The 14,931-nt window shown below is 35.1% G+C and overlaps 2 protein-coding genes across 2 annotated transcripts; both read left to right on the forward strand.

The window, feature by feature from the left end:
• The first annotated feature begins 2,384 nt into the window (after positions 1-2,384).
• LOC114115710 (olfactory receptor 4K15-like) lies at positions 2,385-3,296 on the forward strand. Its single transcript, XM_027972191.1, has one exon. It carries the CDS (start codon positions 2,385-2,387, stop codon positions 3,294-3,296), a length of 912 nt encoding a protein of 303 aa, XP_027827992.1.
• A 10,493-nt stretch (positions 3,297-13,789) lies between these two features.
• LOC101106852 (olfactory receptor 4F21-like) lies at positions 13,790-14,725 on the forward strand. Its single transcript, XM_027972235.1, has one exon. It carries the CDS (start codon positions 13,790-13,792, stop codon positions 14,723-14,725), a length of 936 nt encoding a protein of 311 aa, XP_027828036.1.
• Positions 14,726-14,931: the final 206 nt, after the last annotated feature.

Consider the following 14,931-nt stretch of genomic DNA (forward strand, 5'->3'; position numbering starts at 1 on the left):
TTCTTTTTCTGCTCTGATTGCTGTGGCCAAAACTTCCAGAACTATGTTGAATAGTAGCAGTGAAAGTGGGCACCCTTGTCTTGTTCCTGACTTTAGGGGAAATGCTTTCAATATTTCACCATTGAGGATAATGTTTGCTGTGGGTTTGTCATAGATAGCTTTTATTATGTTGAGGTATGTTCCTTCTATTCTTGCTTTCTGGAGAGTTTTTATCATAAATGGATGTTGAATTTTGTCAAAGGCCCTCTGTGCATCTATTGAGATAATCATATGGCTTTTATTTTTCAATTTGTTAATGTGGTGAATTACATTGATTGATTTGTGGATATTGAAGAATCCCTGCATCCCTGGGATAATGCCCACTTGGTCATGGTGTATGATCTTTTTAATGTGTTGTTGGATTCTGATTGCTAGAATTTTATTGAGTGTTTTTGCATCTATGTTCATCAGTGATATTAGCCTGTAGTTTTCCTTTTTTGTAGTATCTTTGTCAGGTTTTGGTATTAGGGTGATGGTGGCCTCATAGAATGAGTTTGGAATTTACCTTCCTCTGCAATTTTCAGGAAGAGTTTGAGTAGAATAGGTGTTAGCTCTTCTTGAAATTTTTGGTAGAATTCAGCTGTGAAGCCGTCTGGACCTGGGCTTTTGTTTGCTGGAAGATTTCTGATTACAGTTTCAATTTCCGTGCTTGTGATGGGTCTGTTAAGATTTTCTATTTCTTCCTGGTTGAGTTTTGGAATATTGTACTTTTCTAAGAATTTGTCCATTTCTTCCACGTTGTCCATTTTATTGGCATATAATTGCTGATAGTAGTCTCTTATGATCCTTTGTATTTCTGTGTCTGTTGTGATCTCTCCATTTTCATTTCTAATTTTATTGATTTGATTTTTCTCTCTTTGCTTCTTGATGAGTCTGGCTAATGGTTTGTCAATTTTATTTATCCTTTCAAAGAACCAGCTTTTGGCTTTGTTGATTTTTGCTATGGTCTCTTTTGTTTCTTTTGCATTTATTTCTGCCCTAATTTTTAAGATTTATTTCCTTCTACTAACTCTGGGGTTCTCCAATTCTTCCTTTTCTAGTTGCTTTAGGTGTAGAGTTAGGTTATTTGAGAGTCCCTTGGACTGCAAGGAGATCCAACCAGTTCATCCTAAAGGTGATCAGTCCTGGGTGTTCACTGGAAGGACTGATGTTGAAGCTGAAACTCCAATACTTGGGCCACCTGATTCGAAGAGCTAACTCATTTGAAAAGACCTTGATACTGGGAAAGATTGAAGGTGGGAGGAAAAGGGGATGACAGAAGATGAGATGTTGGATGGCATCACCGACTCAATGGACAGGAGTTTGAGTAAACTCTGGGAGTTGGTGATGGAGAGGGAGGCCTGGCATACTGCAGTCCATGGGGTTGCAAAGAGTCGGACACGACTAAGAGACTGAACTGACTGACCGAAGGAAGGAAGGAAAGAAGATCTTGCTGTTTGGCTTACATAATACAGAAAAACTCATATACGTATATTTTGACAGAGACCAATTTATATAAGTGACCACTTTGGTACAAGTGATATTAAAATGTATGTGTTGTCTTCTAAGGGGAGTCAGGAGTAAACATAGCTTTCAGTATTTTATTATTTAGGCTACTCTCAAAGAAGAAATTTGCTTCAAGTGAGGGCCAAGGAGTAGTCAATATATGCTAATAATTGGAGTTACTCAGGCTCAGAAATATATAATTTTATGAATATATCCTATCATGGGGAGATTCAAAATGTGTGGAAATAAATATTAGCACTAGAAAAGTGCAACCAGCCTCTGGGGTTTCTTTGTAACATGAACCTCTTCTCTCAAGCAACTTGATAAACTATTCTTTCTCACAGTTTTAAGACTGGTTCAATTCAGTCTGTTCATACACATCTACTTAGAAATAGTTTTGTTTCTGAGAAGCAAGTTTTGTGCGAGAAATGTAGTATTAGATTATTACCATGAACAGAGCCTAAAAAAATAAAGAACTTCCAAATATATATTACACATTCATTTTCCCTGCAAAAAAAATGCAGGTTAAAGTCTTGGAAAAACTGTTTATGAAATACATAGTAATGTGCCATACTGGCACTTGTATCAGAATATTAATTTTGCATAACCATAAGAACTATACCTTTGACAGGTAAAGTTTTTGACCTGCCCTTCTACATTTAATTAGCTCTGGAGCTAGGTGATTGTGACCACCATAAATTTGAAAAACTTTATTTTCATTTTGGAATTTAGTACACTGTTAAGGTTTCAATTTTCACGTGAGTGCACTTTATCTGCTCTCTAGCACCCAAACATAAATTCTGCTTTCCATTCTAGATGTTCTTAGTTCAGCTCTTCTGGTCACATTAGAAATGCACTAAATGGAAGGAGCAAATCAGTCTGTGGTATCTGAGTTCATTTTTCATGGACTCTGTGATTCAAAGGAGCTCCAGAAATTCCTCTTACTGCCATTTTCTGCACTCTACCTGATGACCGTCCTGGGCAACCTTTTCATTGTGTTCTTAATCATCACTGACTCTCATCTCCATTCTCCAATGTACTTCCTCTTAGCCAATCTCTCATTTGTTGACTTCTGCCTTTCCTCAGTGACCACTCCTAAACTGACCACAGACTTCCTAAACGATAATAAAACCATCTCCTTTGAGGGTTGCATGAGCCAAATCCTCTGTGTGCATGTATTTACAGGAGGTGAGATGGTACTGCTTGTGTCAATGGCCTATGACCGTTATGTAGCCATCTGCAAGCCACTCCATTACTCCAGCATCATGAACAGACAGAAGTGCATCTGGCTAGTATTGACATCATGGATCATTGGCTTTGTCCACGCCACAAGTCAACTAGCTATGATTTTAGATCTTCCCTTCTGTGGACCCAGAATAGTGGACAGCTTTTTCTGTGATATTCCCGAAGTGATTAAACTAGCCTGCATGGATACTCATACTCTGAGACTGTTGATAAATGCTGACAGTGCAGTCTTGGCTACAACTTGCTTCATTCTCTTGCTGATCTCTTACACCTACATCCTGGTGACTGTCCGTCTTAGCTCCAAGCATGGGGCATCAAAGGCACTCTCTACCTGTACTTCCCACATCACAGTGGTGGTGCTGTTCTTTGGACCCTGCATCTTCATCTATCTGTGGCCACCTAGCATCACTTGGGTGGACAAGTTTCTTGCTGTATTTTACACAGTAATCACACCTCTCTTGAATCCAGCCATTTATACACTGAGAAATAAAGAGATTAAGAATGCCATAAAGAGACTGATAAGTTAGTATATGGATTCAAGGTGTAATTTTTAGATCTTTCATATAGTCAGCAATTCCACTGTGTGCTCCCCAATTTAGACATATTTTGACCTGTTAACTGAACTGAAAATATGTTCATATCTATAAGCTATAAGCAGTCTCAGATATATGATTTCTATTTATTCCATTAAGAATACAAATTCAAATTTCTAGTACTTATATTCTTATCACTTGAAGAGAATAAAAATTTGCCTATATATTCTTTTGTATATGATACAAAATTACTAGATGGTAATAATGATGATAACAAGAACTATAAAAAATAAATCTGCTGCTGCTGCTGCTAAGTCGCTTCAGTTGTGTCCGACTCTGTGCAGCCCCATAGATGGCAGCCCACCAGGCTCCCCCTTCCCTGGGATTCTCCAGGCAACGACACTGGGTTGCCATTTCCTTCTCCAATCATGAAAGTGAAAAGTGAAAGTGAAGTCACTCAGTCATGTCCAACTCTTAGCGACCCCATGGACTGCACCCTACCAGGCTCCTCTGCCCATGGGATTTTCCAGGCAAGAGTATTGGAGTTGGTTGCCATTGCCTTCTCTGAAAAAATTAATCTACTATTTATTAAATACTACCTATATTCCCAAGACTATGCTAAGCATTTTACCTAACTTATGTATACTTAATAAATCAGTTTGGTTTAATTATCATTATTCTCATTTCTAGAAATATTTGATTTACTCCTCCTAAATCTAAATCAGCTTATAAAGGTTAAGGAAGATATTTGAGTGGTCTGTCTCTACTTGGAAAACAAAATATAAATAAATCAAGCTACAATACTTGTATTGCACAATATAATCCCTGTAATTCAAGTTTTCAAGTGTCAAATGTTGATTTAAAAATGAAGTTCCCTTGAAAATTTTTTCTTAAATACACAAACAAATGGATTTTCACTGGATTGAAAAATTATCTTTTCTTATATTAATAAATTATTTTATTTACTTATTTTAACTTATATTGAAGAAATATTAAGAATTTGTTGCTTCAAAGCAAAAGAAATTCAGAGTGATGAGGTCAAAGTGAACCATCAACAAAAAACAATAATATTTTACAGAAATCAGAATACCTCCTATAAGTGAATAAAAAAGGTAAACATCCCAAAAGGGCAGAAAATGGGCAAAAGACATGAACGGGTATTTATTTCACTGAAAACTGTCTCATAAGTAATCTGGAATATGTAACAAGATCATGATGAAATGGTATTTTATATCTGTGAAACAGGTTTATAAAAAGGACATCAAACAACAGCAGTTATTGTTGAGAATGTGTATTCATGGAAATTTTTTGCCTTGTGTGTGGGTGTAAATTGATTTAACCTCTCTGAAAAACAATTTATATTGTTTTGTAAAGTTAAACATGTGAATAAACTATATATCAATGACTGTCTCCTAACTTTTCCCAGTGGTCAAGTGCCTATTCTTCCTATTACTAACAGAACACCTCTCAAATTATAGCTGGATACATGACCACCCAGCTACAGAGATTTCCTAATGTCCATAGATAGTTGTGGCTACATGACTAAATTCTGGCAACAGGATATGAGAAATGATGTGTGTGCCTTCAAGCTATCACTTAAAAGATATTGATATTAGCTCAGGATTCTTTCCTCTGTCCCAGTGGCTGGGATTAAGAAACACCTGGAACAGTTGCCTTGGAGTCAATAATGGAAGCCACAAGTTGAGCAAAGCCAATGCTCCAACCAGGAAAAGGATGTACTCCAGAAGAATACTTGAATGCTGTGGGTAATGTCCTATTTAGCATTGTACCATTGTTCAAATATGCATTGTTCATCCTGAGTTATTTATTTTGTCTGCTACACTTTAAATCTTGTATAATGCAAAGTTAAGGGAAAAATAAAGGAAAACCTTTCTCTTTGGCATTAAAAAAAAAAAATACAACTGCTCATTCATTCACTGCAGATTTCAGAAAGTCCTTGTAGTTCTGGGCTGTATACCTAATCGGTTTCGATTTCTAGGGAAGGGTTCACCTGATACCCCCTCAAAAAGTACATATGTACCTAGACACATATATCATATTCAAATAGTAAAATATATACAGAAGGAAAAGCCATGCAGTTTGGTGTTACTGTAAGTAGGAATGTACTAGCTATGTTTCCATCTTGTAAACTTTTAAAATGAGTTGGCCTGTGTAGTAGTGCATGTTTCATAACCCTGGATGATATTTGTCATTGGTTGAATAAAATTATATTAACAAATCTTTACAGTATATTCATTGTTACTTTATTCCTGTGAACAGAAGAAAAAAGGATTTATTGGGTCAGATCCCTATATTAACAACAATAAACTTAATCCTGACATATCAATCTTTATCTCTGTGCCAATAATCAAAGCACCCATGATGACAATACAACTGACCTAAGAAAGATTGCAAATAATTATAGTTATTAATTTTCTAAATATAAGAAAATACATTTTAGAAGAAGTGCATACTATATCAAGAGATAATTGAAAATTTACATTAGTCCAAACCAGATGATCATGGAAACTTCATCTGTCTACAGACACATATTGGATCTTATAATGGCTGCCTGGATACTTCTTAAATAAAATTATCTTAGTTGTGCTCATTGATATAAATTTTTAATTTTAGAGGCCACCATTGATTCATAAGTGATTTGAAGCCTGCATGCAACTTCCTTTCATATCTCTCTATGAAAGAATATAATTACACTGCATCCTGATTGAGTCCTCTCTAGATTATATAATTAGTTCTAGCAGACTTACAAAATGAGGTCCTACCCTCCATCTAGTTACAAAGCATATGAATTTCATTTAATTCATGATCAATTTAATATAATTTGATTCTAAGTTATCCATATTTCACAAAAAAATAAACATAGAAATTTAAACATTTTTGAATTTAATAGAAAAAATTATACAATACCTACATAAGAACATATGGAATGCAGCTATAAAATGCTTGCAGAGACTTTATATATCTGCACATATTTTTTTAATTTTTTAAAATTTTTATTTTTACTTTATTTTACTTTACAATACTGTATTGGTTTTGCCATACATTGACATGAATCCACCATGGGTGTACATGCGTTCCCAAACGTGAACCCCCCTCCCACCTCCCTCCCCATAACATCCCTCTGGGTCATCACCGTGCACCAGCCCCAAGCATGCTGTGTCCTGCGTCGGACATAGACTGGCGATTCGATTCTTACATGATAGTATACATGTTACAATGCCATTCTCCCAAATCATCCCACCCTCTCCCTCTCCCTCTGAGTCCAAAAGTCCATTATACACATCTGTGTCTTTTTTGCTGTCTTGGATACAGGGTCATCATTGCCATCTTTCCAAATTCCATATATATGAGTTAGTATACTGTATTGGTGTTTTTCTTTCTGGCTTACTTCACTCTGTATAATCGGCTCCAGTTTCATCCATCTCATCAGAACTGATTCAAATGAATTCTTTTTAACGGCTGAGTAATACTCCATTGTGTATATGTACCACAGCTTTCTTATCCATTCATCTGCTGATGGACATCTAGGTTGTTTCCATGTCCTGGCTATTAAAAACAGTCAGCACATATTTTTTAAAAATATTAATGAAAGATGTGTAGATGCATCAATGGTACAAGTATCCATGTCAACAAAAGTAAACTATGAATAGTAGAAGGGAAAAATAATAATAAGCATTAATAAACTTTTAAAATATTAAAAATCAACAGATCAACAAAAGCAATATTGGTTATTCAAAGAGGCCAAAGACCAATCAAGAAAAAGGGAAAAGGCACCCATAAAAAATACAAAAATAGAAAATGGGCACATCATTACAGCAAAAATGTTGCAAGTGGATATTATGCAAAATTTTTAAATTTACACAAAATAAGAAAGTTCCTCAGAGAAGCTAGCTACTAAAGCAGAAATATCTTGATGGTCCTGTACTACTGAAAAAAATGAATCCGCAATTAAAACATTTACTGTCTTATTTGTTATAGTCTCTCAACTGTGCTTCCTATTCATGGGACTCTGCAAACCACATTTCTGTTTTTCCCATCTGTCTCTATTTTGTGCTCTGAAGACAGAGCATGCTAGAGGAAGATGGCAAGACTATAAAGGAGAAAAGACTCTTTCCTCTGCTTTTCTGGGTTTTCCCTCTGCTTGCTGTGACTATGTGAAGTAAACTTACTCTTCATAGATAATTTTTTGTTTAAAAGTTACATATCCTTTCTATAGGCCTCTCAAGTATAGAATAGTCTTGTTGTTCAGTTTCTAAGTTGTGTCCAACTCTTTGTGACCCCATGGACTGCAGCAAGCCAGACATCCCTGGCTTTCACTATCACCCATGGTTTGCTCAAACTCACCCATTGAGTCAGTGATGGGTTTCGACCATCTCATCCTCTGTCACTCCCCTCACCTCGTGCCCCTCAATATTTCCCAGCAACAGGGTCTTTTCAAATGAGTTGGGTCTTTTCAAATGAGTCGGGTCTTTGCATAAAATGGTCAAAATATTGGAGCTTCAGCTTCAGTATCAGTCCTTCCAAGGGGTGTTTTCCTTTAGGATTGACTGGTTTGATCTCCTTGCTGTCCAAAGGATTCTCAGGTCTTCTCCAACACCACAGTTCAAAAGCATCAATTCTTTGGCTCTCAGCCTTCTTTATGGTCCAACTCTCCCATCTGTACATGACTACTGGAAAAACCGTAGCTTTGACTAAACAAACCTTTGTTAGCAAAGAGATGTCTCTGCTCTTTAACACACTGTCTAGGTTTGACATAGATTTTCTTCCAAGGAGCAAGCATCTTTTAATTTCATAGCTGCACTCACTATATACAGTGATTGTGGAGCCAAAAAAATAAAATCTGTCACTCTTTCCACTTTTTCCCTATCTATTTGCCATGAAGTGATGTGATCAGATGCCAAAATCTTTGTTTTTTGAATGTTGAGCTTTAAGCCAGGTTTATCACGCTCCTCTTTTACCTTCATCAAGAGGCTCTTCAGTTCCTCTTCACTTTCTGCATGTCTGAAGTTGATATTTCTCCTGGAAATCTTGATTCCCGCTTGTGCTTCATCCAGCCCAGCATTTCACATGATGTACTCTGCATATAAGTTAAATAAGCAGGGTGACAATATATAGCCTTTACACACTCCTTTCCCAATTTTGAACCAGGCCGTTGTTTCATGCCTAGTTCTAACAGTTGCTTCTTGACCTGCATACAAGTTTCTCAGGAGGCAGGTAAGATGGTCTGATATTTCCATCTCTTAAAAAATTTCCACAATTTACTGTGATCCACACAGTCAAAGGCTTTAGTGTAGTCAATGAAGCAGCAGTAGATGTTTTTCTGGAACTATCTTGCTTTTTGATGACCCAAAATATTAAAAATATTTTTTAATTTAATAATAATATCCATGTAAGAATATTCATGCTTCTAAACTAGTAGCCATATAAAACTGATCAATATTCCTGACTTTTGCCGTCAGTTTAAATAATAAATCATGTAATTACACATTCTTATTTTTTGCCTCACCTTTCCCTATAGTCCATACTCCTAAAATGAGGAGGAAAACAAATAGTCAATAGAGACTGTATTCTTAATTTTTAAACCCTGTACCTATTGCCTTCCCACTCTATAATTTTGCCTCACTGGGAACAGTAAATATTTATGGATTCAAGTTTGCAAAGAAAAGATCCTCAATTCACTTAGTTGTTTCTTCACTGCTTTCTTGTCTTGATTTTTCCTCTTCCACACAATTCACACTTCATACACTGTACTATATTATTACTCTGGTACAGTGTATGTTGGCAATTTGATCTCTGGTTATAATCTTATTGGAGAAGGAAATGGCAACTGACTCCAGTATTGTTGCCTAGAAAATTCCATGAACAGAGGAGCTTAGTAGGCTATAGTCCATGGCGTCACAAACAGTCAGACACAACTGAGCAACTACATACTATAATCTTATTATTCTCAGACATTATATTCTCATCACTTTCTAATCCACTATTTGTCTAGCTCTATGAAAATTAGCCAATATACACATGACATAAAAAAACTTTGCTTGCCATTTTAGCCAAAACAGGACTAAAAACCTGGAGCTAATATCTCCAGAAAATAGATTCACCTTAAATAAATAGCTTCTCTTTCCTTTAGATGGGAACTGCATTATTTCTAGACAAAAAGGATCCCAAGCAGCAGCTCTACAGATAGAAATCAAAAGTGATCCTACAGTGAAGCCCTAGATAGGATGAGCTGTTATTAAGTGGTTTGTGAAGACTGTGAAAATACCAGTTACATGTTGCCTTCTACTAAAACAAATTTTGTCTCTAGAGTTCTACAGAATAATTTTAGGTATGAAAACTCCAAGTGAAATTTTTGAGTTCATATTCACACTATCTTCAAATTCCCATATTTTTCAAATACCAGCTCATTACTTCTCAAAATTCTAATTGGGATTAGTGATTAAAAGCATGTTATTGTATTTGGTCTTTAATATGATATCGATACTGAACAGATATAATCAATTATAATAATGGTATCAATAATTTAATGAACAGCTATAATCTCAAATTAGAAAAAAATATTGTCAGAACCACATAGTCACTACTTATAAGACCAATTGTTCAATCTCCCGATTACTCTGTTCTACATCTCTTGATACTTGGCCCTTGGGAAAAGCCAACGTTCATGACAGACCTAATTTCTATAAAAAGCCAATAATGGAAGAGATATTAGTCACTAATAACCATGGTAGGAATGGTTTAAATATTATATGTCTTTAACAATAATGATGAATATAAAAAGGAGTCAATCTACTTGTGTTTCTCAATCCTTTGAAGCCACTGAAAGAGAAATGTGAGCCTCTGCAGGTAGGGGAGAACTCACTCTTAAATTCTTCAGCATCTGTCTCCATAATTATCACTTCCTTTTTGACTCTCTACAGTTTATTTCTCTTTTTGTTGCCCTTGTCCTTTGTTAATTCACCTTATTTCCTTATGTGAATGACTTTCACTCATGTTGTTTTATATCGTATGGTCCTATTCTCATAGTTAATACTATTTTGTGCCATGAACATAAAATATCCTTCAAAGGTTTGTTTAAGTATAGCCATTTAATCCATTCTTTACTCAAACACTTAGTATTGTTCCAATCTGTTCCTATAAAAAGATGATAAGTAAACTAACATTAATACACATTGTTCATTTTATTTCCTTTCAAAATAATTCCAGTTGGACTTGGTGATACAGTTAAGATTTTTTGCATCTGTTACTCAATCGTCCTCTGGAATGATTGCACCTCTTCACATGCCCTTCAGCTGAGCATGAGAAGCATTGCTTCCTCCATCTCACAGCAATGGGGGTTGTTTCATTCTGTAGAGAATAAAATGTAAAACCGAATCTAATTTCTAAATTTGAATAGGACAAAGACCTCTTCCACCTTGCTTTAGAAACTAATTCAGAAATATTTTATTAGAATTTTATAATTTTACTATCAGATTTAAGGTTTTTAACTATCCCAAACTTACTTTGCTATAAATATGTAAGATGTATTATAAAATTTGAGGTTTCCAGTGTTGGGCTACATATTTAACAACTATTGAATACTCTGAATGTGTTAAGTAACTCTTTACTTTTCTATATAATAGCAATGCCTTTTACCATATACTAAATTCCTTAATTTGTATCTAATTCTTAACTGTGCTTTGTTACATTTATGTTTTCAAATGTAGTCAAATTATTGAGGTTAATTAGCATGTATTTATGATATATTTAAATATCTTTAGAAAACATTTCTTTTCTCCCCCAAGTGCCATTTTGCTATATTTTCAAAACCTGAGCTTTTAAATGAACTTTTGGATCACTTTTTAATGTTGTAAAATAACTCCACTGAACTTTTAATGAGCACTGTAATTATTTTACAGATTAGTTCAGTGACAATTTATATTTTTATAGCCTGAAGCTTTTAGCATGATTTTCTCCATTAGCACGGTTTTATCTCCATTTTGTCTGTTTCAGATATCTCAGAAAAATTTATGTTTTTTTCAATAGAATGCATACATAGTACATTTGTTTAATTTATGAATGAGATCTTTCTTATACTTTATAGGTTTTTATTAAATTCAATATATCTGTTTAAATGATTTCACTAAAAAGTTTTTATCAGAAATCAATTTTGAAGTTTATTCAGTAATATTTTGATATATTCATACCCTAAATTTTCTATATAAATATCTCCTAAAATCAAATATTGCTCATCTCCTCTCAGATATTTTATGATATGCTGTGGGATTTCAAGAATTTTCTCTTGATAGGTCAGAGTCTTTAAGTGGGAAAGCCCTTTGATTTTATGTGACTTTAGATAAACATCTATAATCAGACTATAAATGAGTTGGATGCAGAGAAGCATGGATCAGAGAAATCATTCAGACAAGGTAGGAAAATATGAAGTCTAGAACAACAACACAAAAAAACAATAGAAATGAAGAAAAGGGAAGTGAATTGAGAAATATTTGATGGTAAAAACTATACAACTAGAGATGGAAAGTGAAGTACAAACAAGAGTACCACACAGGTGTCTATAGTGGGGACCTGAGGGAGTAGTAATAACATTTATAAAGGCATTGGAGTGGATGTAATATGAGTTCAAATTTCCATGTGTTAACTTGAAGGTGCAGGTGGACTTCCGTTTGTATATGCTCCATAGAGCTTAAATAGACTACTCTGGAGACCAGTGGTAAAGGTACTGACGCTGATGTGACCATGTAGATACTAGAAGGCACAAGAATAAAGACCATTATGGGCTTTGATTAAGTGATTCAACATGCATTTTGGGTTCCTGATTCCTCCCTAACTTTTTGTTATTTCTTTTGTATATAGGCTTTCGAGTTGCATGATTGCTTCACTCTCAGGCATAAAATTAGCATCACATGGAGGGAAAAAAATGGGGTGGGAAAATCCTTTCCTTTTATTGTGAAAGATAGTTTTTATTGGTTTACATCTTGTTGAAAAGTTCCAGACTACATGCTCCTCCTTACAATAATCCATGGCCGAGGAAAATGTGATTACAATATCTGGTTTAGAAAAACCATAAAACATGCTCTCAAGCTGGAATAGGGCTGCTCTCTCCTAAAACTGAGAGATTGTAGTCCATTAACTGAAAAACTGAATTTTTATTGACAAAGAGTGAAAAGGTGAATAGCTTTAGTGAGGCAAGAATCAAGAGCAGAGGGTGGAGTCACAAAAGTCACATAATAAACAGTACTAAACCTCACAGGGAGATTAGGGTAAATAATCATTGAAAAGTGATTATCATATGATATGTTGAGAATCCAGAGTTCCTTTCTATAAATAAGAAATCTGTGGGTACCAGTATTAGCTAATGAAGTGTGAGAATACGCTTGCCAATGAATAGTTGAGAAAAAAAGGAATAATAACAAGGGGACAAAAAAATCCAGAGTTTTGTTGTTGTTGTTGTTTTTTTAACACAGTTCACTATACTAATAAATCAAGGAAAATATAAACTTGAAAGTTCATTGATGGATCCTTGGGAAATATCTAGGGTATACTTGAAGAGGCTGGCCTTTGAGAGCACAGTGCCAAGGTTTAGGGTATGCATTGCGGTACCCTAAACCTATAGACACAGTTCTGGCTCTTACATTTGATCCTGCTGAGACTCAACTTCTCCATGGGTAAAATGAATCTAATCAAATAGTGCTTATCGTATGGAATTTTATATAGGTAAAAAAAAGATCATGTGCTTATTACAGTGCCTTGCATGAAGGAATCAATAAATGTTATTAATAACAACTTTATTTTTTAAACACTTACTGGTGTTTATTCTATTATATCTAATATTTTATTTGAAATATAGGCTAATGCAAGCACAATTATGGTAACGTATTGAATAGAACATTATGAATAATCTCAATCTGAGCCTCTGACTTCCCAGGTAAATCACACACACACACATGCAAATAAAAACAAACAACAACCACATACTGGGTGAAGCAAGGTGAAATACAATTACATAAACAATTTTGGCTGAAAGATCTCCATTTGACCAGTGAACAAGAAATTCAGATAAGTAGGACTACAAGTTAGTATGAGAGCATTAATATCAAGGTGACAGAAATGGCTAAGACTATTCAGCTGAGAGAATACCAACGTCAGTAGTCAATGAAAATGTTTAGCAATTCTTGAGAGGTGAAACAAAATAATTATCTTAATAATGGAATAAGAAGGAATGCAACCACAATTATCCCCATCTGAAATATTCATTTTTCTCTCTTTATGTAAAAATTCTCCTGATCGTCGAAATGTTTCTATGTTTTTTTTTTCTTTATCCAATTAAATTATTTCACACTCAGGAAAGTGGAACCCACAGGAAACACTAGCAAAAAAAAACTGGAAGTCTGCTTTTGTACTACTGACTGTGATTTTTCTTTTCCTATTCTCAGGTGATTTGAGAAAGAGCTCTTCTGCCCAAGTCAATGGATAGACCAAATGACTCTGTGGTTTCTGAGTTTGTGTTGTTAGGATTCTCTACTTCTTGGGAAATTGCACTTTTTCTCGTGTTGATATTCTCCTTGCTCTATTTAGGAATCATCCTGGGAAATCTCTTCATTTTGTTTTTGGTAATTTTGGATTCTCACTTACATTCTCCTATGTACTTCTTATTAGCCAACCTATCACTCATTGATGTTGGCCTTTCCTCTACCACAGTCCCCAAGATGATTACAGACCTTCCAAATAAATACAAGATAATCTCTTTCAAAAGTTGTATGACACAAACATGCTTCATTCATATTATGGGAGGAGTGGAGATGGTGTTACTCATAGCCATGGCATTTGACAGGTACACAGCAATCTGCAAGCCTCTTCACTACTCGAACATCATGAATTCTAAAATATGCATTTCATTTGTAATAACTGGGTGGGTAGCTGGGGTGATCCATGCTATGTCTCAATTTGCTTTCATTATAAACTTGCCCTTTTGTGGTCCTAACAAAGTAGACAGCTTTTATTGTGACTTTCCCAGGATCATAAAACTTGCATGCACAGATGCAGCCAAATTTGAGTTTATTGTTGCTGCCAACAGTGGTTTCATGACTATGGGTACCTTCTTTCTGCTAATCCTTTCCTACATCTTCATTTTGGTCACTGTCTGGAAACGTTCTTCAGGAGACTTGTCCAAGGCATTTGTCACTTTGTCAGCTCATATCACTGTGGTGGTTCTTTTTTTCACTCCATGCATATTTCTCTATGTATGGCCTTTCCCCACATCAACAGTTGATAAATACCTCTTCATTGTTGACTTTCTTATTACCCCTACCTTGAATCCTTCCATATATACATTAAGAAACAAAGACATAAAGGTAGATATAAAAAGATTGAACAAAGAGGGACATTATGTCAGATTTTGCTGACTAGAGCTGTGTTTGGAACTCTAAAACTATCCATCTATCTGTCCCTTAGATATCTACACTAGGCATCTGATATTTAACATGGCCAGATATGGACATGGCGTCTACCCCACTGAACATATTCCTTCAGCTCTATAGAGAATCAGCTCTTTGCCTTAACTACTACTGGAAAAGTGAATCCAACAAAAAAAAAAATGGTTATTTTAGTA

This window comes from Ovis aries, chromosome 7 (genome assembly GCF_016772045.2).
Source record: "Ovis aries strain OAR_USU_Benz2616 breed Rambouillet chromosome 7, ARS-UI_Ramb_v3.0, whole genome shotgun sequence".
Classification (NCBI taxonomy): Eukaryota; Metazoa; Chordata; class Mammalia; order Artiodactyla; family Bovidae; genus Ovis; species Ovis aries.

Coding starts and splice junctions, on each gene's coding strand:
- LOC114115710 (XM_027972191.1), top strand. CDS start 2,385: ATGGAAGGAGCAAATCAGTCTGTGGTATCTGAGTTCATTTTTCATGGA.
- LOC101106852 (XM_027972235.1), top strand. CDS start 13,790: ATGGATAGACCAAATGACTCTGTGGTTTCTGAGTTTGTGTTGTTAGGA.